This window comes from Leuresthes tenuis, unplaced genomic scaffold (genome assembly GCF_036924035.1).
Source record: "Leuresthes tenuis unplaced genomic scaffold, fLeuTen1.0.hap1 SCAF_8, whole genome shotgun sequence".
Taxonomy (NCBI): Eukaryota; Metazoa; Chordata; class Actinopteri; order Atheriniformes; family Atherinopsidae; genus Leuresthes; species Leuresthes tenuis.
In genome coordinates this window covers 3,167,869-3,195,580 of record NW_027325362.1, presented here as the reverse complement: position 1 = coordinate 3,195,580, position 27,712 = coordinate 3,167,869, and the positions used below count along the sequence as shown (strand labels likewise).

The window sequence follows — 27,712 nt, the reverse complement described above, 5'->3', positions numbered from 1 at the left end:
TGATTCATGCACCACCTGATAAATGTGGTGAATGAATGCTGTGTCAGCGACCGGCTGCCTGTGAACACGAGTTTTACAGTTTTTTACCAGGTTTTTTGCATCTTTTAAACGTGTTGCCTGAGTTCCTGTTTTAACCCAGATCCATCCACTCTGAGCTCCACCCTGAGCTCTACAGAGCTCCACTCTGAGCTCTACAGAGCTCCACTCTGAGCTCTACAGAGCTCCACTCTGAGCTCCACTCTTAGCTCTACTCTGAGCTCCACTCTTAGCTCTTGATGTGTAATCAGGATCTGAAACTCTGTTCGAGTCTCTGAGTTCAGGCTCTGTGAGGCGGATTAATAAAAAGCAACTGAAACATGTTAGTTCATTTTTATGTGGCTCAGCTGTCACGCTTTTAAGGAACCACTATAAAACTGGCTTTTTTTTGTTTTTTTATGATGTAAAGCAACAAAAAGCAGGTGTTGTTTAACATTTGTAGATTAGAATCAGCTCCCAAGAACGGAGATAATCAAATTAAAGGTGGTGGTGCCAGGTGGAACTGGCCTATAACCGCCTGTTTTTATCAATAAATCTCCTTCTTCCTGACACAGAAACAAACAGCATCAACTAAACGTGTTTTTATCACAGCTCAACTCTCTTTAAGTGCTACGTTTGTCTCACGTCTTTTTGTCTCTCTCTGCAGGGGCGTTTTAGGGAAGCAGGGCTACCAGTGTCAAGGTAATGTTGTTGTTTTCAGCAGTATTTGTGAGATGTTTCACTTTTTAATCATTTCCAGATCAATGATTTATCAAATGAATTGGACTCAGTGGTGAACATGGAAAAGTACAGCTTCTATTCCCGTTTATTTAACCAGGCATCTATGCCTTGCTGTTTTTATTTCTATAGATGTACAGTTTGTAATTCTGTGGGTCCTGATTTTCAGCTGATAAGAAATAAATTGAACAATTAACTGACACAAATGGCTCCAAAAGCTGCACCAAACTGCAGGTTCTTCTCTCTCTCCATCACTGGAAATCCAGTAAATGAAAGTGCTTCTGTTTCCTAGAAAGAGCCGTTTGTTCAAAATCAAGCAGCAAAGGAATTTCAGTCCAATCCTCATTATGCACCAGATTACCGGGCCCACACCTCGCTGCTAAATGGTTCAGCGTGCGACTTTTCTCTCATTACATGTCTTCTTCTCAACATGCAGCTGAATCACCTCCTTCAGGAGTAAATCTTTTCCCAAACCTGTGGTTTCTGGGGCTGTATGTGCAGTTTATACATATATGCAAGCGTGTTCAAAGGTCTGTTAGTCAGATTTACACACTTAAAATGTAAAAATCTCACCTCTGGACGGAGATTTCAGAAGAAAAGGCCTAAATAAGCACCCATATCCGTGTGAACATGTGACACAGCAGCTCAGAAAGCAGCTCAGAAAGCAGCAGCAGAGCTCATCAAGTCTTTCACCAGCCTGCTGCAGCTTTGTTCGACTCACTCAGATAACGACGCCCTGTTCTGTAAATGTAAGATCTTTAAATAAAGATCCTAAATAAAAGCTGTCACATAAAAACATTTATTTGACTGTTTCAACTCTTTAGAAGTTTATTTATTGACCTAATTGATGTCTGTTTACCCATTAAATGGTGATTACAGTGCTTGTGTGTGTTTGTCTCGCAGTGTGTACCTGTGTGGTCCATAAGCGCTGCCATGAGCTCATCATTACAAAGTGTGCAGGCATGAAGAAGCAGGATGACGCAGTCGGGGAGGTGCGAACTGCTGCTACTCTTTTATTTTTAACGTCTCGCAGGAATTCTCTGCAAATGGAAGCAATCAGGTTCATGGCTCCGGCTTGAAAGAGCAAGCCGATGTCGTCCGGGCCCAACTTCCTGAACATCTCGGGCATAAAATCTTTGTTTAAAGGGACTCACGGGCGGTCCAGTTGGTTTTGGATGGAGGCTTTTTTTACTGCATGTCTTTCCTTTTCTCTCAGGCTTTCAGATTCACATTCCAGCCTTTAAATGTCAATGCATGAAACAAACATTCAAACAAACGGTCCACACTTTTCCAGCCAGGCTGCTGCAGGTTTGTCTCACCGTCTGTCGGTGTTTCTTACAGCCGGTCGGGTCTCAGAGGTTCAGCGTCAACGTCCCGCACAAGTTCAGCATCCACAACTTTAAAGTCCTCACCTTCTGCGACCACTGTGGGTCTCTGCTGTGGGGTCTGCTGCGGCAGGGACTCCAGTGTAAAGGTACGCTCTCCCATCATCCTTCACGTTTTCCATGTTTCCCTCCTCCTCCACACCGGATTCAAATGAATGGCTCCTTCTCAGGCCCCTGCAGAGCTTGATGACGAGCTGATCATTTGAATCAGGTGTGGTGAAGGAGGGAAACATCAAAAACATGCAGGGAAACACTGAGTTAACAGCAGGAAAGACGAAGATTTATTCTAACTTTTAGATGTTGTCTTTTCTGGACTTGGTGCCTGGTAACCTGCACTTTTCGCCCGTGTGTTTTGTCTCAGTGTGTAAAGTAAATGTTCACCGGCGCTGTGAGAGCAACGTTGCCCCGAACTGTGGCGTGGACGCCAGAGGGATCGCCAAAGTCCTCTCAGACCTCGGAGTCACACCAGACAAGATCTCCAACAGTGCCCAGAGACGGAAAAAGGTCTGTATTTCCAGATTCTGTTTGACAAATCTCAGCTGCCATGGACATGTGAACCCTCTGGATGAAGGTGGCTTATTGTCTTTATCAGCTCCATCAGGCTCAGGATCCTCAGCAGCCCTTATCAGGGATCCCTCAGACAGAGGACGATCGCTCAAAGTCTGCCCCCACCTCCCCGTGTGACCAAGGTGGGCAGAGTTCAGACCATTCACACGAACTCTGAGCTGCAAACCCAGCGCAGCTCAACTGATCTTTGTGTGTTCTGCAGATGTGAAGGAGCTGGAGAACATCCGTAAAGCTCTGTCGTTTGACCACCGCGGAGAGGAGCACAAAACACATCCTCTCTCCTCGCCTTCCTCCGTCCTGACGGTGACCGGTGACACCCGCGGAGGAGGAGGAGAAAACAGTGTCGGGGGGAAGGGAGACGGAAGCAAGGAGAACGGGGAAGTCAAAGGTCACAGCACTCCAGAGATGAAGAGGATGGACCTCCATGACTTTCTGTTCATTAAAGTTCTGGGAAAAGGAAGCTTTGGAAAGGTGGGAGCATGGCTTCACGCTGGAAGTAATGTGAGAGTTTCCTACTGTTTCTGACTGTCGTGTGTGACGTTACCAGGTGATGCTGGCGGAGATGAAAGGCAGCGACGAGGTTTACGCCGTCAAAGTGCTGAAGAAAGACGTGATCCTGCAGGACGATGACGTGGACTGCACCATGACCGAGAAGAGGATCCTGGCCCTGGCCAGGAGGCACCCCTACCTGACGCAGCTCTTCTGCTGCTTCCAGACAAAAGTAGGAGAACACACACACGTGCAGGCATACGGGGCACCAGCAGAGGGCAGCAGCGCACCAAGTTTCAATCTATGACTTCCAGTTTAGAAACCTTCTGGTCTCACAAGCATAAAACCTAAAGTTAGTTTGTGTTTTAGTTTTTTCTCCTGAAACGTTCTTCTTCTCTCTGAAGAAGCAATAAACAGGTAAAAAAAAACCTTGTTTGATTGAACTTATCCCAGCTTGTGGTCCCATGAAGGCTTTGACCTGAGATCTGCAGAATGTTTTGGTTCATTACATATTCACAGTTAAACATGCAACCTGAGGAGCCTAAACAGCTGTCTGTGACATCATCGAACGCATACACCTCAATTTCAGGTGCAACAACAACCTAAATCTGTGCTTCGTTCATTTTTGGTTGGATCCCTGTTTAAAAGTAAAAGGAAAAGCAACGGAAAAAGTTGTTCCAGAGAGTTTAATGACTCTTTTTAAAGCTTTGGGAACTGAGGACACTGATTGTTGCAGTTTTTCAGAGGAATCTGAGTCCATTCCTGCTGAATCCCAGATTCCAGCTGCTCAGCAGTCCCTGGTTGTTGTTGTCTGGTTCTCCTCTTCATGATGCTCCAACATCTGCAGCAGGAGACAGATGTGGACTGCAGGCAGGCCAGTCTCTGTGTGCATGAAGCCACGCTGCTGTACCTCTTGGGAAAGGATGACACATAAAGACTGTAACACACTTTCTGGTTGCTTTTCTGGAGGCAGCAGCAGGTTTTCTAAGGCACTCCTGAGGCTGTAGAGATCATAGTGACATGATGCTTTTGTCCTGTTGTGCTGCCTGAGAGCTCAAAGGTGGCTCAAAAGACTTTGGACTCCCTGATTTATTTCACGGTATTATGCTCCGTAGAGGCAGAAAGACCAAAAATATTTCTAATCTTGGACTGAGAAATGTTTTTTGAGTGATTTTCTGATCAGGTTTTGTGTCCCGTCCTTGTTTTAAATCCGCTGGTTGTCGAATCTCTTCTCTGGAGTTGAGTGAGCATGAGTGTGAGTGTGAGCATGCATGGGCTGGCGACCTGTCCAGGGTGCACCCCGCCTCTCACCCAATGACAGCTGGGATAGGCTCCAGCCCCCCCACGGCCCTGAGTCGGATCATGCGGGTACAGAAAATGGATGGATGGATGTTCTGGGGGCCAGAGTTCATCACGCATCGACACATTTATAGTTCTACCTGCTGAGGAGGTGCTGTGAAACTGTTAAACTGACCTCAGTTTGATCCTCGGAGTCACTTTTAAAGTGAAGTGTTTTGCCTTTTCGCCTCAGCCTTCCCATCTTCATTCACACTCTTTCCATCAGATGCCTGTTTTATCCATCTGTACAGTGAGGGCAGTGTGACTGACAGACGGACACACAAAGGCCCCCGTGGGTGGGACAGGGCTGCAGACCTCTGTGTGTTTTGTCTACCGTATGTTCCTGCCGGGAAACGTATAGTGGCTACTGTATAGTGTGTGTGTTCGGGGCAGGTTACATGTTGCATTGAGTCCTTTCAGTGCAACTTGAGCCTGACAGAGTTTCCTACACAGGTGCTGATTTTCATCAGCCAGAACTCAACAACACAGAAGCTGAGCAGTAATCAGCCTGTGGGGCTGAAGAAAACTGAGCGAATCTTTCAAGGTTGACTCAGCTCTTTAAAGACTCTCAGTTTTTATATCATATTTAGTTTCTTATGTCCAGACTGGTGACTTCTTGTCGGGGTTTTCTTTGATTCTCTGCAGGCAGCACTTCTTAGCATCAGCCTCCAATACTCAAACTCCTGCTTCCTGGGTTCTTTCTGCCTTTGCATGTCCTCTCCATGCATCACTCTGGTTACTCTGGCTTCCTCCAGCCATCCAAAAACATGCATGTTGGGTAAATTAGTGATCTGAATGAACCCCAGAGATTTCATTAAGACTTGGCAGAATATGTCTCCTCCTTTGGGAAACCTTGTTTTCTAGCCTCTCTGTATCAACTTCCATCGAGTTTTCTTCTTCTGTTGTCCTCCTTGTGAGCAGAGAAGAAGAAATGAGTAGAATAAGACGTGCTTTGGTGTATTTGGAGATGATTTGTTTATTTTCTGGGAAGTTTGAGTCTCACAGTGGCGTCCCCTGTTCATTTTAGTTATTCCTGGGTCAGGGTGCCAGTATTTGTGAATATTGTGCTTTCTTCCTGTCGTTTGCATTTATTTTTGTCCTTATTTTTTCCATCAGCCTGTCTGACACACGCAGGCTGTCAGGGGTGATTGCCACCGTGTTCTTGGATGAAACAAAGGGTCTCTGGCTCTTATATAACTGCTGTGATCCTTATCAGGGACCTGATGTGTATTCCATATGTTGTGCTAAGCCTTTTTCATCACCTGACTCCCCCCTGACCTCCCTGATTTCCCCTCAGCCTCCCGTCCAGCACATACTTGATGTTATGGGTTTGATGTTGGTACAATAAACAAACCCACATATACATGCTGTACATACAGCCACACAAAGAGCTTCACAGCCACCTGTTCAGTACTGGGGGTCCAACCCACTGAGCCGTATGCAGTCGTGCCAGCGGCTGATTGTGCTGCTCACACTTTTTTCTGCTTGTATTATATTACATATAATGCAATATAGTTGTTGTGCTTTCCAGAACACTGACACACCGCTGGATATTTGAGGTTTGGATTTGAAGTTTATTGGTGTGTTACAATGTAAATGAAAAACAGAAATTCTCATAAAACTTGATTAGGAAAGAAGGAAATTCATTTAAGGTGGAACAGAACTGTCCTTGAGCTAACCCTCATTTCCTTATGTTCAGGAAAACAGGAAATAGGTGCAGCGCTTTACTGAAAGCTGCAAACATAAATGCAGCGTTTAAGGCTAAACAGTTTGTGTATTTCAACAAGCTTTAAAGTGAATCTCTGGTCTGAGCTCCTTTATCCTCCAACACAGCCTGAACCCTCTGAGACAAGCTTTCTGTCATTTCTTTAAGGAGTCTTCAGGAATAGTTCTCCAGGCTTCTTGAAGGACATCCCAAAGCTCTTCTTTGGATGTGGGCTGCCTTTTGTTCCGTTCTCTGTCAGATGATCCCACACTGCTTCAATAATGTTGAGGTCCGGGCTCTGGGGAGGATTCATCCCTCCATAAGACCTGTTGCCACTGATTTTCAGTCCACTTCTTGTGTCATTTGGCACAGCTCAGCCTTTTCTCCCTGGTTCCCTTCCTTAAGAACGGCTTCTTGACAGCCACCCTTCCATGGAGCCCATTTCTGATGAGGCTTGGGCCAACAGTAGATGGATCAGCTGTTTCCAGCCAAGAATCATTCATCAAGAACCCAAACCCCACATATAGAAACACAGTACATCTCATAGTAAGACAACAAGCTCAGCTGTATGTGAGAGAAATCTTTCCAGTGGTTAGTTCAGATTAACCAGAGCACCACCTGTGTGTGACACCTCCTCCACCTGCATGGTTTTCAACTCCTGACCAAACCTTCAGAAAAGGGTCATCTTTTTCCAACTGGTTTTCACTCACGGTGATAACAGGAGGTTATTTGGGGAGACGCAGCTCCCAGGATGAGAGGAAAACACTGGGTTTGGTTTTAAAGATCCCACCGTTTGATGCTCTTTAAACTGAATAATGGGGGTGACATAGAAAAGGTTTTTGTTTTCCAACTTTCCAGCAGCATCCTTCACTAACATGAGGACTCAGCTTGACTCTGCTGTGCTCTCTGACTTCTACTCAGAGATGGAAACAATGAAGTAAAAAGTCCCCCCAAACATCGAGCTCTGAATATAACAAAACCCATCCTGCCAATGCTAAGTAGCATATGCAGAGTTACTGAAATATAACGTCTGAGACGTTCCACCACCTGTCCTCCTCCTTCCTTCTCCTGCATGTGAGGCCTTCCAGTGTGGCGTAGCGGCAGGCCTTTAGTGCACAGCTCTGTGTTCAGACATGTTCCTTCACACATTTATGCTGCTAACAGCTTGAAGGCAGCTGTTACTTTAAAGGTGTGTGTGTGGGGGGGGGGAACATGCCGTAAAGGTTCATGAGGAAACAAATACAAATGGATATTGTAAAAGGTCTAGTTTAGTTTATTCATATTATCATGTAAAATAAGCTGTTTTTTTTCGTCTACCTTCTCCTTTGAGGAAGCCATTTTTGCCCAATGACATCACTCTGTTAAAAGAGTCTTTGTACTTTCTGTGAACTATGTCCTACCTACACTCTCCCCTCCCTCCATGTTCCTCCTCCCTCTCATTCTTCTTAATCGACTGTGGGATCGCGGTTGTTCCCCTATCGGCCTAATTACCGCAGAGAAATGTAAATAACATTATACAACAGTTACACCGGGCCTCATTCTGCTCCACACACTGAGGCCGAGTGAAGAAGTGAAGAAAATGCAAACAGGGAGGAGAGGAGGACGAGGATGATGATGATGATGGGAAAGAAAAACAGGGAAAACTTATTTTCAACGGTGAAAATAATGTGTCAGCTGGTATTTTTTAACTAAATCAAGAAAAGCAGATAAAAAGGAGGGAAGTAAAGGCTGAAAGCGAGTGTTTTATAATGAACTGTAATTGGTGAACATCAGAGGAAGCAGAGACGGCCAGAAACCAGCCAGGTACATCAATGAAGCTTTGTTCTCATCCGCTGAGAGAGACTGATGGACTCAGAGAGAGAAAGACAGACTCAGGATGAAGCACATGTCGAACAGAACTGAAGTCACTGAGGAATAGAGTCGTTGATTTAAAGAATAAACTCATAAAGTTCAAATACTAAACTCCTCTGGTCACTCGAATCAAGTTTGGAACAAGACAGCATGCCAGCTCGGGCTGTAGCGATGCACTAATCTCATGATATGATACGATCGACGCGATTTTATACGATTCGATACGATTTAATAATCATTTGACATGAATCGTCGCTGATGAAAGCTCACTTTGTTGCTTGGCCTCAGGAGAAGTAGGCAACAGGTGCTTCCTTCTTCTCCTCATGACAGCCCCTCTAATCGCCAGGACTAACTGAGCTGACCGCTCCAATACCACGTGCCCGATTCCTCTCTCCATGGTGATACAACTGGTCGGGAAGCCGGTAAAACGTTTACAGGCTGGTTGTCATGCCAACCTGCGGAAAACTCGCGTGAGTTCGATGTTTTCACCAAAGTCTGTAGTTTTGATGGAAACACACATGATTCGAATCACTTTTGGATGGAAAAATTACTACTTTTTTAGAGAAGTCTCTAAGTTTTAATACTTATTAACACACCATATTTATGTGTTAAAGGAGAAAATAATTCAGGTTCTATAATCTATTGCCACGAGGCATTTTATAGAAATATTTTGGGTCTACGCATGACTGCTCACACGAACTTTAACTTTAAACTCCTCTGGTCACTTAAATCAAGTTTGGAACAAGACAGCATGCCAGCTCGGGCTGCAGCGATGCACTAATCTCACGATGCGATGCGATATTTTATCTTGACTTTTAACATTAACATTGACTGAAAATGCTAAGAAGAGTGCGGCTGTAATATACCAAAAGTCAAATCAATACCAAAAAGTGTAAAATAATACAGCTGGTTGTAACTTTGGACTGTGAAGTTGAATGATACAAGTTGCACTTTAATGTTAAAATCCACGACAACGCCCATTATTTTTTGCTAGCAGGCTATGCTAACAAGCTAAATATCTTACCAGAGCTCTAACCTGCTTCCTCTTCACATGTTCATGCCTGACAGACGTGTTCCCGTGATACTCAGGTCGGCTTTACAAAACCTGCAGGTAATCTATGTTTTTCTGGGTGAAATGCTCCCAGACCCTGGACACTTCTGGAGTAGAGGACGATATTTTAGCTGCAGCTATTTCATAGTGTTTCTACAGGTCATCTCCCGCTATTATTTACTGTAAAGTGCAGAGATAGGTAGGAATGAGATGACTCACTCCTTACGAAAAATTATGTTCAGCTCGACAGCGTGAAAAAGACGTATGATGACGTAACCGACAATTAAATACGTCGGCGACCAATTGTGTTATCGATTTCTGTCGACAACGTCGACTAATCGGTGCACCCTTATTAGTTTCCCATCAATCTGGGAAGGGTTATGATGCCATTTCCAACCTGTTTGGAGTCATCCTTCTACAGAGAGAAAGATTATTCACAGGTGGAAAACATTCAGGACAGCTGTCAATCTGCCCAGGAGTGGACTTCCCAGCAAGTTCACCCCAAGGTGAGAAACTGAACTGTTTCCCTCGTTTTAAAACCTGGTGAAGACCAGATGATTTTTCTCTGTTTGAGAACTAAAACCTGGGCACTTAAAGAGGGTTTACTCTCCTCTTTCACATGACTGTAGAATGTCATTAAGTGTAAAAAGTGCAACTTTTTCAATCCCAAATTGTTCTTACAGTAGAACAGAATGGTAGCAAAGGTTTCCATCCGTCCCTTAACATTATATTCCTCATCCCTGCATCCTGTGTCTTCTGCTCCTGCCTCTAACTCGTGTCCTCAGTCAGTCCTCACATGCAACACGTACAAACAGTGCACACACGTATGAATGAACAGTGTCATCAGATCGCTCCTCTGTTGCTAAGCGATGTAAAAACCTCAGAATACGTCCTTTACAGGTTAGAAAACCTTAGAAAAACCACAGTTCTTCATGACTTCTCTGCAGGTCTGTTCCATCGAGGATCATGTGGTGTCATTTGTTGTTACATAACGGAGTGGTAAGATGATAGTATGTTGGAGAACCAGCAGTGCCCTTAGCTTACATCTAACATCTGTCAGACATCATGAAGATCAACAGTGAGGGTAAATTTAGTGTGGGAAAACAATAGAGTCACTTGTGTATCAAGCACACACACACACACACGTTTAGGTGCACTTTCCCAGCCAAATGTGTCAGTCCTGATTCATGGAGAGTTGTTTTTGTCGTTAGTGGAGTTATGATCGCTGCTTTTTGGGTTGCAGGTCGGGCATGCAAAAACTATTTTGTAATTTCATACTTGAAAGGACCCTTATTGACATAATGTGTTCTTTAGACCCTAACCTTTACGAACAGAACCACCATAGAGGTGGGGGATCAGAGAACATTTATAGAAATCATTTGTGGTGTTATATGGGCTGTTTTTGAAGAAACTGACGACACGTTATTTACTTTACCCACATAGTTCTGTTCTGTGAAGACTCCTCTCTTCACTTTTTATACTTAAAGGTGTGCGTCCTTTGTTTTGTTCCTGCCTACACACACACACACACACACACACACACACACACACTCACACACACACACACACACACACACTGCTTTCATCGTACATGTTGAATTAAATCAACAATATTTTCTGTTGTCCATGACATTAAATTTGACTATTTGAATATTTCTATATATTATTATATATATATTTTCTATATGATACTATTTTAATTATTTCTATATGATCTTTCTTGAACTACACCCCCCCACCCCCCATATGTGCCAGTATCTGTCTCAAAAATGTGTTTTTCCTAAAAAAAAAAAAAAAAATCGAGATATTAAAGGGGAACTCTGGTATTTTTAAACCTGGACCTTATTTCTGGCATGAAATACGTTCATCTACTCACAGAGAACAGTTTGGTGAAAGTCGGCGTCCTTTTTAGAAGATATTTAGGTAACTCCAGATCCATATAATGGAGTGAACGGGGCTTAGAGCCTCTAAATAAGGCATTATCTGTCTTTATTTCACCAATACTTTAAGAAGAATGAATGAATGAACGTGTGCTATAGCTCTGTTAGCTCATAGCTGCTGTTATGTGGCTACTTGCAGCTATAGGAGAGTTATATGGATCGCAAGTTATCTAAATAGCTTCCGAAGGACGCCGACTTTCATCAAACTGTGAGTAGATTTCATGCCATAAATAAGCTCTAGGTTTAAAAATACCGGAGTTCCCCTTTAAGTCTTAAGTCGACCTCTCCAGCTTCTGTTTCTACAGGAAACATGTTTACATGTGGAAGCAAATAGATGCTGTTGGGTGTTTCAAATGAAGCTTAGAGGTACCGGATCAACAAACGAGGACTTTCACTGACTACTCTTTCTGGAACTTCAGCTGGATAACATATTGTAGTTCACACAGAGATACTTTGCATGAATCACCCATTAAATGTCTGACTATTGAATCAGAATAAAAGAAAATGCAAACAATGACTTCAGCGTAGTTTGAAATATTTAGAGGACACTTCTGAAGGAGATGAATAGAGGAACCCTCCTCAAAGCCTGCCGATCTGAGCAGAAGTCTGCTGTGAGAAGTTATGAGGTGAAGCAGATGTTTTTCTTCCCAAACCTCGGTTTGAATCATATATCACATCTGAAATTTGTTCACCTTCTGTTCACCTTCTCCCATGAAATACTATGTCAGTGATTGTTTCCTGCAAGTCATGATGGTTTCATGAGCTAGATTCAGCCTTCTGAGCCGTGTGCTGGTTTCTATTATATTCATTCAATCTAAATATTTAAACATGTTCATCTGTGTGAAAAAAAGCTAAGCACCACCGCACCGACCCGTCGTTGTGAAGAAGGAGCTGAGCCAGAAGGCGAAGCTCTCGATTTACTGGTCAATCTACGTTCCCATCCTCACCTATGGTCACGAGCTGTGGGTAGAGACGAAAGAACGAGATCGCGGATACAAGCGGCCGAAATGGGCTTCCTCAGCAGGGTGTCTGGGCCTCCCTTAGAGATGGGGTGAGAAGCTCAGTCATCCAGGAGGGGCTCGGAGTAGAACTGCTGCCTCAGATGAGGTGGCATCTGGTTAGGATGCCTCCTGGACGCCTCCCTGGTGAGGTGTTCCGGGCACGTCCCACTGGAGGAGACCCGGGGAAGACCCAGGACACGTTGGAGAGACTATGTCTCTCGGCTGGCCTGGGAACGCCTCGGGGTCCCCCCGGAGGAGCTGGAGGAAGTGGCCGGGGACAGGGACAGTCTGGGTTTCCCTGTTAAAGCTGCTGCCCCCGCGACCCGAACCCCGGAGAAGTGGCAGATAATGGATGGATGAACAATGGGCATTTTGCATTGTCTGGGCCACCGTAGTTTGAGGGTAGCTGGGGGGTGATCAGGTGGTTGCAGTTTGTTCTGCTATATGTTACTACGCCATACAAAGTATACATAGCCTCATAGTAATACTTTAATTTGCTATATTCCCTGAAACATAAACGAAGCAGCTCCTTTAACTGCTCATGAAAAGTACAATTTCTTGTAAAATCACTTCGGTTTGTGGGTCTAAATGCCGATTGTGAGTTCTGTACACTACATTTACCCCCAACAGTCCCACCCTCCTATAAAATCACTGTGATTCTGTCACTGATGTAACTCTAATACAAATGGAAACAAACATTTTTACTGTTTTTAGCAACTCTTAGTTCAGTTAATTCACTTAATTCAGTTGTTATGATGAAGTTCCAGGGCCACACACTCACTCAACACACTGTCCTCCAATTATTACCATTTCCTGTTGCCATCAGTAAGAAAGCACCACAGACTCTTAAAGGTACAGTGCACAAAAACCGGTAAGAGATGGATTAAAAACAGTCTTGTGATTGTTAGTTTCTCTGTTGCGTTATTTGTAAAGTGATCGGATTGTGTGAAGATGTGAAATAAGCCACAAACAAACTGGGTCTCCAGGTTCTGCTGAGTGAAATCACTCGGTGGATCTGCACTGCTCGCCGCTGTGTGGTAATGGCCAGCAGCCAAACGGTAATGGCTCGTAATGTTCCGAGGAAAATAGGGCAGCAATTCACTTTTTTTGTTTTTGTACACGGACAAAAGTTCAAACCGCCTTGTTATGTTATTTTTTTCTTGTTCCCCGCCTTGACTGATGATAATGAATGATTTTATAGCATCTTTGTGAAGCGTTTTCATATTTTCAGGTGAGGAGAAGCAGGCTGGGACTCTTACAAGCTAAAGACAAGCTTTGAGACTTTGTATCGCTGCATACATGCTATGTAATTATTACCTCATCCTTATTTATTCAGATAAACCTTCTTTTTTTTAATCCCTTAAGTCTTTAAGTTCATTTTTGTAACCTCCACCTGATGAGCCTCAGTAACAAGGCCGTTCTACTGATAAGAGACACTTGCAAAATAATAAAAATGTCTTTTTACTTGGTCAGAGATGGATTTGAGGGACTTTTCTGTGTGTGTTGTACATTTTTACTTCTATCTGATCAAAAATAAATTAGAATCAAGAATGACACTGGTTCTGCAGGTCCATCAACTTTGTGGTGACATGAATGGAAATCACCAGACGGCACATCCTACTCTGCCTGGTGAAAAATGAGGTATCTTTACAGCTGTTGCAGGCAGATACAGTACCTCAGGGCAGCAGAAGTTAGAGGAGCTGTGGTTACATGGAAATGTATGTGATTAAAGGGTGTAAATCAAACAACTGTCACCGTACTTTAGGAACAGTATAAGTTTTCTTTCTCTCTCTCTATAACTTAATCAGAAATAATGAAAGTCCACTAAATTGGACCACTTGTACCCAACCACTCATTTTTTTATCTTGGAGGTATGTTAGGTGCCTCTTCATCATCCAAATGGCCACCAACTCTCCAACTTCTCCACCTTACTGCTGAAAAAAGAAGGGAAACGGCTTAATGGACAGAAATGTGTATCAGGTCTTACTGCTGATACGAGACAGTTTCTACCACCAAAAAAGAAAAATTTAATTCAGTTTCACTTAGAACAAACCCAGAACTCAGCCCCAAACACTGGTCTAATGGGCTCAGACATGACAGCGGCGCCTCCTCTGCCTCATTCGGTAACAAACAAGCGTACTTACACACGCCGCTTTCGTCACCGCCATCGGTAGTATGGATCGGCATCACCGCGATGGGCAGTATGGACCGACATCACCGCCATCAGCAGTATGGATCGACATCACCGCAATCGGCAGAATGGATCGGCATCACCGCAATCGGCAGAATGGATCGGCATCACCGCAATCGGCAGAATGGATCGGCATCACGGATCGACATCACCGCGATCGGTAGTATGGATCGGCATCACCGCAATCGGCAGAATGGATCGGCATCACCGCAATCGGCAGAATGGATCGGCAGAATGGATCGACATCACCGCGATCGGCAGTATGGATCGGCATCACCGCCATCGGCAGAATGGATCGGCAGAATGGATCGACATCACCGCGATCGGCAGAATGGATCGGCAGAATGGATCGACATCACCGCGATCGGCAGTATGGATCGGCAGAATGGATCGGCATCACCGCCATCGGCAGATTGGATCGGCATCACCGCCATCAGCAGAATGGATCGGCATCACCGCGATCGGCAGTATGGATCGGCATCACCGCGATGGATCGGCATCACCGCGATCGGCAGAATGGATCGGCATCACCGCCATCGGCAGTATGAATCGACATCACCGCCATCGGCAGTATGGATCGGCATCACCGCCATCGGTAGTATGGATCGGCATCACCGCCATCGGTAGTATGGATCGGCATCACCATGGTTTGAGGCCATATTACAAATCTGACTACAGCTACAAACTACCGGACTACTTTATAAGGAATGGCGGAATCCCATCTCAAGTGATGGATCAGGATCCTAATTAAGGTGTTTGTTTTTTTTTTTTTTTTACTAATCAGTATCGGGTCACTGCGTACACCTCAACTCTCAGTGTCTGTTGTTCTACATCAGCCATGCTCATACAGAGTCGTTAAAGACTTGTGTCCGGACCCTGTCCACATGTCTGCTGTAGAAAAGAGGAGCGGCCATCAGCCACTGAGAAACACCTATGAGTGGTCAGAGTCTTACCTGACAGACAGCAGTCAGAGCACTCTCAGTTTGGAGGAAAAGGGTGGAAGGCTGACGTGCCTAAAAACCACATAAACTTATCGTTAATTTTGGCTTTTTATACTACTTCAGTCCGGGCTCAGGTGGTTGCTTTATTTGGCGCCACATTCTCAGTCAGTGATTGCTTGACGAAAGTTTGTCCTTCAGTTGTCTTCCCTCCCTCAATTTCTCTTTATTGTCCCTTGAAGGGGAATTAATGTTGCAGCAGGAGCACACAAAAGAAAAGATACACAGTGATAATATTGGCAGTATGAATAAAACCCAATTAAAAGTCAATAATAAAAACAACACAATATAAGAAGCACCAAACACACAGAGCATACACCAGAGCTCCTCCCAAAAATGGGAACTACTACCAAGAATTACAAAAAGTGCAAATGTTTAACTGTGCAAAGGAACATGAGCAATCCAGGGGCTACTCGCCTTTAAGTAAATAAACTGCAGTGGGAATGAATGAAAGCTGAAGTCTTTTAGTCCTCCTTATAGGAGCCCTAAAACGACGGCCTGAGGGCAAAAGGCTCAAACTTCTGCGAACAGGTATCTCTCTGACTGCTTTCTGCAGCCTTTAGGAGCACGTTTCCCCTTTTTCTGGCAGTGTGTAGAGAAATGAAAGCGTGGCTCAAGACTTTTGCACAGTGCTTGATGATAAAATAAGACTAATGTTGCTTTTCTTCTTCCAGAAAAATACAAGTGCCAGATTTAGACTCTGTTTCGGCAGATTCTCGATCTTAAATGACTTGGATCGTTTATCTGGGACTGAAAATCTTGATCGGGACATCCGCTGTCATTACAGTTGAGATGTTTCTCATGTTGAAATGAATTCTCAGATTTAGAATAAAAACACAGGCTCTTAATGTATCCTGTTCGTACTTGTTGAGTGTGTGTGTGATGGTTTTAAGGTTTGGGCTTATATAAGGAGCAAGTTCAGACTTGGCCGACATACATCACAGCAGGGTGGCACTGAGAGGGCACCACACACACACACACACACACACACTCACACAGAAGTCAGATAACAATCAAGACGTTATTGTCTGCATTTGGTTGTGGATCAGCTGGCTGTGTGCCTATATAACATCGAATGTGTGTGTGTGTGTTAGCAGTGGGAAGCCAGTATCTGTACATTTGTAATTACAGCCAGGAAATGTTTATTCATGTTTGATTGGGTGGGACCAGCCGGGACTCTGGGTACATTTAAACAAACTATTTCAACATCCTGTTTAAAGTCTCTTTCAGGAGGAGGAGAGGTAGAAAAGAATTCTGTCTGCGATGGACCGTCGGCCGGTTATGTAAGACGCAATCCTGAGGCCCCTTTGAGCTGATAGCAGAGGAAAGAAAAGAGTCTGAGGTCAGCTTCGAAATGAGCAGAAGAATACAGGGAAATCAGCCGTACGAAGCTGATGAGTCAGTACCTGATGAGTCAGTACCTGCAGAGGAGCGTCTGGGACTTGTCTTTAGCGATTTTCCACATGTTGAGTGACAGTTTCTCCATAGCTTAAAAGCATTTCAAGGCCACTTTAACACCAGATTGTGGTTTAATTCAGCCTTTTTTAATCCCTGCTTGACTTCGAGCATATTTTTACACATTACGCACCTCAGTTTGTTTTCTTTTTTTTATTAATCTGAAACTCTTTATCGTGAGTAAGTGTTCAAAAAGACTTCCCAGATAAATGCTATACCTGCTTGTAGAGACAGATTTATGTCTGGTCCATAAGGTTCTTGTTGGTTCGGCTCAGTTCATCCTTAAAACTCTCCTTAACTTTATAAATATTTTTATAGAAAACAGCTTAAAGTGTAGGCTGAAAGCCGATTATTGAAATGTATTATGTGGAATTCAGCCTTGAACAAACTGCATTTTCAGTAGTTAAAATATATAAATCTTCTCTTGTTTTGAATGCTTTTTATAGACTAATTCATACTCGTTTTTTTAAAGAGTATTGTTATGTTATTTAAACTTTTTTCTCGATGAATCTGCACACTTACCTAATGTCTCTTCTAAAGTAGAAGAAAATATATTAAAATAGCTTTCAATGATTTTTGGGAGACTTTATCTGACAAAAGTCCAGATGAAATGTGCCAAATGTACCAAAGCCCTGGAAATAACGTCCTAATCATCTAAATTACTTTCAGAAACCTGCTATGTACAGTTTTTTAAAGAAGTTGCGATTGAGGGAGGGCCCAAATGCAGAAAGCCGGCAGGAGACGGACAGCTTTAATGAGACTTACATAACAAAAATGCTGCACAGCAGGAAATACAAAACAGTCCAAACAAACATCCAAAATACATGAAAATGAACAGTGAACTGAACAAGAAGCTGAGCTGGGGTGAACCGGCGGACAACATACCAGTAGGAGCGTAAAGATTAGGCAGAGAACAAAGGAAAAATGTGCGTATATAAGCACCCAAACTGGGGAATGGAGTGAGTTATGTAATGCAGATGTGTGTCAACAAGTAACTGGAACCAGGTTTATTACAAGAACAGAATTAAACAAAAAGCACAAGGAAAGCAAGCTGAGCTAATTAAAACAGGAAGTGAAACTAACCAAACAAAGAAACTGTTTAAAATGACTGACAAAGCGAGCATCGAGTCACTGAAACGAAGAACGTGGCCAAAGCCGGCAGCAGACCATGATACTGAGGATGAGGCCCAGGGATATGTCCCAACCCGCTTCATCTTTGGGGTTTCACACCATTTTGTCCTTTAAAAAGCACGCAGGCACAGTGAAATCAGAGAGAAAGTGCATGTTCCATCATACTCCCTCTGCCCTCCATCCAGACATGGATTCAGAGCAGTAATCACCTCCGCTGCAGTCTCAACTTTGACCCCTGAAGCCACTTCTGGACAGAAGTCGTCTCTCCTTCAACCAGCCTTATGAAAGGCCTTGTATTCTGCTGCAGATTTGGGGTTCTTTGAATGAATGTTGTCCTCAATCTCTCCCGTAAAGCCTGTGTTTTCTTTGGGGTGTTAAATATAGACACGTTTCAACCTCTAATGGTGGTTTACAGACACATTCGGCCTCTTCTTGGTTGATCTTTTTAAACTGTTGATCTTTCAGAAGCAAAACCAATTAACACCGAGTGGAGTAACTGGATTTCTGTTCATTTTGAATAATGAAGGAGGTAGAGGAGCAGCTGTGAGTCCAGAGAAGGAAAAGTGGAGCATGTTTCACAGAGCAGCTGCAGTGGAGGGAAGACGGGGATGTTTCACTCACTTTAGTATTTATCCAGAAGAATCACAAATATTTGGTGTCTTTTGATGCACTGATATGTAGATATTGTAAAAGTGGAACCTCTGGTTGTGCAATAAACCACTAAAGCACACCACAGCCCACTCTGTCACTTTCACAGAAGCTCTTGGCCTTTAGAACTACTCAGACTGAAACTTTCCAGGACAGAGATGCAGGTTAAATCACAACGACACTTCAGGAAATATGAACGGCGACTTGAGCTGCTGCTGCTGCTTCTGTAAAGAGAACTTCTCTAAAGCTGGAGACGGTACCGAGCCTTTGACACCAAAGAAGCCAAAGAAAAGAGACAAAGCACTTCTGCATTGATGTGCTTTGCGTGGAAAAGTGTCCGAGAGCAGTTGTGCGGGACTTGGGATGAGATACAGGAGGTGGCACTGGGCTGCAGTGAGTTCTGCTCCAGTTTGAGCCCTGCAGCAGCAGCCTAACCCGAGGGCATCAACATGCTCCTGCATCAACATGCTCCTGCTGTTTGGTGGTCTCTTTGTTAAACGGATCGGTTTGTGGGACGCATATCTGCATATCTTAACAATAATCTTCACAATAACAGCTGATGTCAAGTTCAAAAGTGTTTTTAGGACAAATTCAGAGTGTAAAGGCAGGGTCAGCCTTAGACTTCGATCTCTGAATCTGTTCCCACCCTTCTCGAGCCCCTCTGAAGGTTTTACAAACTTTAAATGTACCTAACAGCGTGGATCTTTCCTCTAATGAAGTCTAAATACACTGAGGCTGCCACAAGAAAACAAATGTACAGTCTGTGCTTGCATAACCTCACAGTATCTCTCATCTTAGCCGCCTGAAGGCTCACACATCGACTCTGACAGGCTCCTCTGTGTCTCTTTATATATGCTGCTGTTTATATCACAGCAGCATCCTAAGCACACACACACACACACTCTCTCTCTACCACTTATTTCCTATATGAAGAAAGCGAGCTGGAATTCAGGAAGGGGCTGTTTTCTCCCAGAGATTTGTCAGTACTGAGAGAATAGAGCTCAGAGGGCGTTGGATACGGGAGTCGGTGTTTTCTGAGTGTGTGTGGCAGGAAAAGAGTTGGGGACAGTTGGTGTGTGTCACAAATGAGTTTGTTTTCTTTCACACTAAGAGAAGTCCGTCCATAACGCCTCTTTAAGTATTGCTTAAGCTTGTATTTCATAAAGTCTGTTATCAGAGGATCTTATAGCTTGAATTCTTGTTTCAAATCAAGAGAAACACTCTTATATTTACTTTAAGTTTTCTTTACTTTGTTGATATGCGTGCATTTCTTATTTTATTATTACATTCTTTTAATCATTATAATAGTAAATAGTAACAGTACACAATGTTCTTTGTTTGATTGTATTGCTGACATTAAGCAATGGTTGGCCCAAAATTTTCTACATTTAAATGATGACAAAACTGAATGTATTGTGTTTGGGGAAACTGTGACGGCTGACTTTAGCACCTTAGTTCAACCGTCAGAAATCTGGGGGTGACCTTTGACCTTTGACAGTCATCTGAGGTTTGACAAACAAATTAACAATGTTGTCAGGACTAGTTTTCTCCAGCTGCGTCTCCTGGCCGAAGTTAAAATGTTTTTAAGCCGTCACGACCTTGAGAAAGCCTCCATGCCCTAATAAGTTCCAGGTTAGACGACTGCAATGCACTTTATGTCTCCCAGACTTCTCTCAGTCGCCTTCAACTGGTGCAAAATGCTGCTGCTGCCCGTCTTTTAACCAACACTAACAGATGAATGCACATCACTCCTGTTCTTAACTCCCTTCATTGGCTTCCTGTCCTTCATAGAACTGATTTTAAACTTTTAAAGTTTGGTTTTAAAGCTCCTAACAACCTCACCCCATCGTATTTATCTGAGCTTTTAACTGTAACCCTGGCAGAGCTCTGAGGTCAACAAATCAACTTTTGCTGGAAGTGTTCAGGTCCAAATACAAGCCCTGGGGTGACCGAGCCTTTTCTGCTGCTGCCCCCAGGCTCTGGAATAAGCTCCCCCCCGAGATGCATCTTATTTCTGACCTGGGCCTCTTTAAATCAGGGCTAAAAACATATTTATTTCAAGATGGCTTTTAATACCCAGTAGTATGGTGACACTTCTATATTATTCAATTTTGCTGTATTTCATTGCTTTTACTGTTATTTTATTGTTTTGTACTTATTCTTTTCTTTATTTATTATCTGCTGTAAAGCACTTTGGTACCGAAATGGATAAATAAATAAATAAACTACATTTACATGATTATTCTAGAGGTTGCCATTCCTTCTCCCAGATGAGACGTTTTCAGGTGGCTGACTGTCTGTTTCCGCCTCCCTCCACAGGATCGCTTGTTCTTCGTGATGGAGTACGTTAACGGAGGCGACCTGATGTTTCAGATTCAGCGATCGAGGAAGTTTGACGAGGCGCGGTCTCGTTTCTACGCCGCTGAAGTCACGTCGGCTCTGATGTTCCTGCACCGCCATGGCGTTGTTTATCGGTAACCACACTCGCAGTGTTTGACATGTCAACAGGCAAAGCACACCAAGGCACTCAGGCCTCCCGCTTCAGGAGTTTTCCTGCCCCTTTTGCCCTCCTTCTATAACCATTTGATATACTGTGAAGCTCGGACGTGATGCTTATTTGATTTAGTGCCTCCAGCTGAGATACGGGTCTCCATTACAGGACATATAAGACAATTCCTGGAAAAACTAAATAAACTTTAATGTAGAAGTGGACTGTAAACTTAAACAAGATTTAAGATGAAAATAATCTTTAGAGTTCAGACAATCCTCCTTAATATTTTCAGTATTTATCTGACGCACACATTCCAGCTGCCACACATAAAGATACTAAATGTGTTTCACATTCTGAATGACGAGTCTTTTCTCCTTTTGCTTGAGACTCACATTTGTGCGATTGCTTGTGCTTTCAGTCATGAAGAGTTGGGTTTTGTTTATCTTCCGGCTTCTGTTTTGATGTGTTGGTGTCAGTGAGTCAGTTCGCTGTTGAGTCAAATATTCTGCTGTCATTGGTGACTGATTATTTATTTATATATATATATATATATATATATATATATATATATATCTGCTGACATGTGGGCGGGGCCAGATTATCCAGGTTATCATTCACAGAATAAGGAAACAGTATAAAGTCATATCCAAGACACCGAGGCCTCGAGTGGTGTTTTCAACGTTAAAACTTTTAAATGTATCCTGATGTAAAGGATCAACTTTATTTGCTGATAGGCAGTCGGGCTGCAGCGATTCATCGACGTTTGCATTTCTCTGTTACTTTCTGTGCATTTCTCTGTTACTTTCTGTTCATTTCTGCTACTTTCTGTGCATTTCTCTGTTATTTTCTGTGCATTTCTCTGTTATTTTCTGTGCATTTCTCTGCTACTTTCTGTGCATTTCTCTGTTACTTTCTGTGCATTTCTCCATTACTTTCTGTGCATTTCTGTTACTTTCTGGGCATTTCTCCATTACTTTCTGTGCATTTCTGTTACTTTCTGGGCATTTCCGTTACTTTCTGTGCATTTCTGTTACTTTCTGTGCATTTCTGTTACTTTCTGTGCATTTCTCCATTACTTTCTGTGCATTTCTCCATTACTTTCTGTGCATTTCTCCGTTACTTTCTGTGCATTTCTCCATTACTTTCTGTGCATTTCTGTTACTTTCTGGGCATTTCTGTTACTTTCTGTGCATTTCTGTTACTTTCTGTGCATTTCTCCGTTACTTTCTGTGCATTTCTCCATTACTTTCTGTGCATTTCTCCATTACTTTCTGTGCATTTCTCTGTTACTTTCTGTGCATTTCTGTTACTTTCTGGGCATTTCTGTTACTTTCTGTGCATTTCTGTTACTTTCTGTGCATTTCTCCGTTACTTTCTGTGCATTTCTCCATTACTTTCTGTGCATTTCTCCATTACTTTCTGTGCATTTCTCTGTTACTTTCTGGGCATTTCTGTTACTTTCTGTGCATTTCTCCGTTACTTTCTGTGCATTTCTCCATTACTTTCTGTGCATTTCTCTGTTATTTTCTGTGCATTTCTGCTACTTTCTGTGCATTTCTCTGTTACTTTATGTGCATTTCTCTGCTACTTTAGGTGCATTTCTCTGTTACTTTCTGTGCATTTCTGTTACTTTCTGGGCATTTCTGTTACTTTCTGTGCATTTCTGTTACTTTCTGTGCATTTCTCTGTTACTTTCTGTGCATTTCTCTGTTATTTTCTGTGCATTTCTGCTACTTTCTGTGCATTTCTCTGTTACTTTCTGTGCATTTCTCTGTTACTTTCTGTGCATTTCTATTACTTTCTGTGCATTTCTGTTACTTTCTGTTACTTTCTGTGCATTTCTGTTATTTTCTGTGCATTTCTGTTACTTTCTGTGCATTTCTGTTACTTTCTGTGCATTTCTCTGCTACTTTCTGTGCATTTCTCTGTTACTGAGTGAGACTGAACGTGATGGAAGTTGACAGTTGGAACTTGTGCGACGCTCAGAGCAGTCAGACTGTAACGCTCCTGTTTGAATCTTTCAGGAAATTGACTGACAGAGGAGCTAATCTGAAGACAAAGGGATGTTTGTTGTCGGGTGCTCTCGGTTTGCTCTTGTGTTCGATTACAATGAAACACATTTCTAAATATTGTCTTTGGTTATGAAACTCAAAGCTTGTGACCCTGGAGGTTCTCTGTGTGCATCAGTGGGTCGAGCTTGCCTCACTGTCCTGCTGCTTCAGGTATTATCTGTCTGCGTTGAACCCTTCAGTCATAATATCATTGTCAACCAATAGCAAACATACCCCGAGTCCTACAAAAGCAGCGCACATTTCGAATCATAACACCATTGTGATGGCTGGAGGCTTTTTGCTCCAGAAACATCTGGGATGGAAGAAAAGGGATTTCTTCTTTGTTGAATGTGAAGCTTAATTAGGTGTTTGGATTTTCCCATCATGCAACCTGTGTGTGTGTGTGTGTGTGTGTGTGTGTGCAACACCATTTAATCTAATCTGGCTTCATGCTCTGAGACCAAACTGACGTCTCCAGATGTTTGTTAAAGGGCCGTCATCTGCTTAAATTGTCCTCACTTTCTCTAAGAATGTTCTTTATTTAAATAACATTCTGTAAAGTAACTTAGGTTAAAGTATCTTTGGCAGGAAAGACAACCATAAGCTTGGTGCACCTTTCTTCTGCAAAATGTCCACCATGTTGGATGGGAGCTGCTTTCATGTGTAGAATCTGGTTCCATTGATTTTTCCTTATGTTACGCTTCAGGTCGTCATCCTCAGTGTAAACTCCTGCTCACTCAGTCAGGATTGCTCTGGATTCCTTCACATTAAAGGCATTAATGAGGTGGTTTTGATGATCTGAGACTCATTCAGGAGTCTTTTCCTCACCGCCTGTAAAGTGATTGTCAGTCAGGAGAAGCTAATTGGTGGCGTGCTGCAGGGTTTTGGCGGTCCTATCTCCATAAAGTAACTGGATTTCCTTCACTGTGACCATCTACTTGTTGGTGGCCTCTCTGACCGCAGCTCTTTCCCCTTGAGTACTTAGTTTAGTTGCCAGATTAAAGGATGCAGAACAATGGAGGCTGCAGAGATCCTCTTTAGATCAACCATGGACAGTTATCTCAACCTAATGGCTTTTGTTTTTTCACTCTGACTCAACCATCAGCTGTGAGACCTCATATAGACAGCTGCTTGCTTTTCCTGATCACATCTAATCCATTTAGTTCCACACACATGGACTAGGACTGGTGTTAATTAAGAGTCATAAAAAGTTCAGTTTTAATGAATGAACAAAAAAGACAATCAATCTTAAGTGGATTTATTAAATTGGTTCAATCATTTTAAGATAGAAGTCTGTATTTTATGCTTTTATGAAACAGTCTTTAACCTACTTGCCATTTTCAGCACAGACAGTAGATGGTTTACAGCCAATTTAAAGTGTTAAATATCATCTAAAGTCAGTCTGAGACTTAGAATTAGCTAAATAAAGCTGCTGAAAGGTTTTTTTCACCAGACTGCATTCACCTTTGACCTAGTTGATGTCTAAAGTCGGCCCCCAGACGAGTGCTAATGTGAGAAGTTCCAGAGAAGCTTAATTGGCCGGTTCCATTGTTTCTTTCGTGCTGCGTGTTTGTTAAACTGAAATGTTGAAATGAGCTATCGCATAACAAACACTGCATACACATGAGGTGTGTCTGTTTATCTCAGTGCTGCGTGCACTTCGCTGTGTGCACTGCCTTCCCTTAAAAGCCATGAATATACAAAATACTGGGGTGAAATCCTCGTGTGCAAACACACAGAAGCTAAGTGAGGCTGAAAGATCAGTTACATGGAACAGAGGATGGTAAATGCCTCTTCTGCACCGCTCGTTCTTCCTGAAACTGATGGCTTTTGTAGTTTCAGTCGTTTAAATCGAGTTAAATGTGTTTCTTGGGATTCTTATGAATGCTTCCCTTTTTTCTGGTGATTAAAACTCAAAATCATCTGTTCAGAAAGTGTTGAGTCGTAATGATAACACATGAAATATGTTCACTTATTGGATTCTTCTTCTGTTGCTACATTGCACCCAGAAGATTTAATAAAGTCTCATTTTGTTTATTGTCCATCAAAGATGTGATATAACGTTTTAAAAAAGCCAAACTGGCATTGGCTGTGGCATGTGGCTGTATTGATCATGGTGGCCTGATGGCTTCTCCTGCAGTGCTGCCTGAGGGCTCCGAGCTCAGCTCCGTGCTTTCTGTCCTTGGCCTTTCCACTCTGAGACTTCCCCAGACTCCCTGAGTCTCTTCACATTACTCTTCTCTGTAAATATTGAAGTTCTTTGCAATCTTGCACCGAGAAATCTTGTTTTTTACTAGTTTGACACCAAGTGTTGAGCCACAACCCATACTTCCTTGGAAAGATTAAGCCTGTGGCAGAAGCTCCTTTTATATCCAATCCTGACACCCTCACCTGCCTGCATTTAGTTTCCTGATTGTAGAATCTTCCAGAACACTTCTGGAAAGTTTCTCTGCCTCTCGTCCAACCTTTCGTGAGTCTGTTAAATAAACAATTAAACTCTTTTTTTTAACATTTTCTCAACTTCTCACATCAGAGTGTCTTTTTAGAGCTTCTAGTGTCAATATGTTGTTGCTCACAAGCCAAACGTTCAGTGATAAAAGAGGCTTTGCTGATTAATTCTGTCAAAGTGGAGTTGAACTTTTGATATAAGACAGTTCACTTTATTCTACTTGTATATTTGACAGGTTTTTAAAGTATCAGGCAGTGCTTCAGCCCAACGAATTAAGCAGAAAAGCTTTGTGTTGACTGCAGGTTGTTAAGACATTAGCTGAATATTGGAGCCTAAATGCTTGAAGATTCTGGACGAATGTCAGTCGGAGTACAGTAGAGTCATATATGTGCAGAAAGTGTGGAGAAAATGAATCAAAAGGATGTGTACATGGATAAAACTGAACACAAACAAGCTGTTGCATCAAAGTGAAACGTGATGAAAACACTGAAAACATCCGGAAGTGTTTTTGGGTACGTGATCTTAGACCAGCGGATCCAGTCCTTCTGGTGCCTGCTGACCAGGACTCATTGTTTCACACAGTTTGTGTGACAATGGTTTTATTAATGAAAGGAGGGGGGGTCTGCAGTCATTACATTTCAACAGTACAAGTCGGTATGTTTTTCTTGTGGTTGGCACAATTAAATCCAAATCAATCACGGAGTTAAAAGCTTATAGCCCTGAGCTTTATTGTTTTGTTTGTTTTCTGTTGCTCTTGGCCTCATTATCCGGTTTTTAAAAGATACTCCACCCTGAGTCTGTCTCAGAGTATCAGACACCTCATGAGCAAAGAAAGGTGACTCGAAAGCCCAGACATGAATATATTTAGGAGAGGAATGATTCAGGCTTATTTTGTGCTGGTACTAAAGATGAATCGATGAAAACCCTGTTTCCAGAACAGTTGAGATACTTTGTAAGATGTAAACAAAAAGCTAAATGCAGGAATCCAGACAACAAAGCTGCATCTGAACAAAGCACCAGACTTCTGGAACAATGTCCTTTGGACAGACCAGAGCAAAGTGGAGATGTTTGGTCCTAATGCACAGCAGCACGTTTGGAGGAAACCAAACACAGCATATCAGCACAAACACCTCATACCAGCTGTCAAGCACGGTGGTGGAGGGCTGATGATCTGGGCTGGTTCTGCAGCCACAGGACCTGGGCACCTTGCAGTCATTGAGTCCACCATGAACTCCTCTGGATACCAAAGTATTCTAGAGTCAAATGTGAGGCCATCTGTCCCACAGCTAAAGCTGGGCTGAAACTGGCTCATCAACAGGACAAAGATCCCAAACACAGCAGCAGATCTACAGCAGAATGTGGGAAAAAGAAAAGAATCAAGGTGTTGCAACGGTCCAGTCAGAGTCCAGACCTCAGCCTGACTGAGATGCTGTGGTGGGACCTTAAGAGAGCTGTGCAGAAACCAATGCTGCAAACCTCAAGGAGCTGAAGCAGCGCTGGAGAGAAGAGGGCCGAGATTCCTCCAGAACCATGAGAGAGACTGATAACGTCCCACAGGAAACCATTACTGCAGCTGAAGGAGGTCGATTCATGGACTTTGACTTAGTTTTTCCTCAGTAAATAATGACAAAGTGAAATTTTATGACCTGGTAAGGACTGGTATTATAACCCCCTCTGATACGCATCATCGTAGAACTGAAAGAGGACTTACTGCTGTTTCTTTTCTTTACATGACTCTATGTCCTGCTTCTGTTGAATTCCGCTGTGGTGGAGTATCTTGTAAAGGTTGTTGTGCTCACCTCCTGAAGGAATTGATTTAAGTTTTGAGGTTTTAAATGGGCTGACTGGAGTTGGCATTCTGGAGCAGTAAGATTAATGGTTCTGTCTTTCAACAGTGTTTTCTCAGTCACGCTGTTTTGATAGTGAATATTACTCTGTCAGTGCCTGCCAGGGACAACACTCACACACTGCGTGTCAATTCATGACGGCTCAGATCAGCGAGCTACCTGATCCCCTCACTGCCTCTTTCTCTCCACTTATGTCTCTCGTCCCTGACCCACTTTGTTGTCCAGAGGAAGATGAACAACAAGTGTTTGGGAACATTATGTTCTGACGCTCTCCTGCTCCCCGCCTCCTTCTCCTCAGGCGCCCCTCTGATGCTCGGCTTTCCCCCTGCCAGCCTCTGGCCACCATCAGCCCTCCCTCCACATGTAGCACA

General features: G+C 43.1%; 2 protein-coding genes across 2 annotated transcripts in view; one reads left to right on the top strand and one right to left on the bottom strand.

Annotated features, from left to right (window-relative positions):
- Nucleotides 1-27,712, bottom strand: part of LOC140312732 (NLR family CARD domain-containing protein 3-like) — a 329,873-nt gene that overhangs the window by 150,670 nt on the left and 151,491 nt on the right. The gene's annotated exons all lie outside the window — the stretch shown is intronic.
- LOC140312736 (protein kinase C epsilon type-like) overlaps nt 1-27,712 on the top strand; it is an 85,815-nt gene that overhangs the window by 40,806 nt on the left and 17,297 nt on the right. Inside the window, exons 4-11 of the mRNA XM_072390527.1 lie at nt 683-717; nt 1,657-1,745; nt 2,095-2,227; nt 2,500-2,642; nt 2,731-2,827; nt 2,908-3,176; nt 3,253-3,426; nt 20,823-20,977. Coding sequence (XP_072246628.1) covers nt 683-717; nt 1,657-1,745; nt 2,095-2,227; nt 2,500-2,642; nt 2,731-2,827; nt 2,908-3,176; nt 3,253-3,426; nt 20,823-20,977 — 1,095 coding nt within the window. The remainder of the gene's footprint in view (nt 1-682; nt 718-1,656; nt 1,746-2,094; nt 2,228-2,499; nt 2,643-2,730; nt 2,828-2,907; nt 3,177-3,252; nt 3,427-20,822; nt 20,978-27,712) is intronic.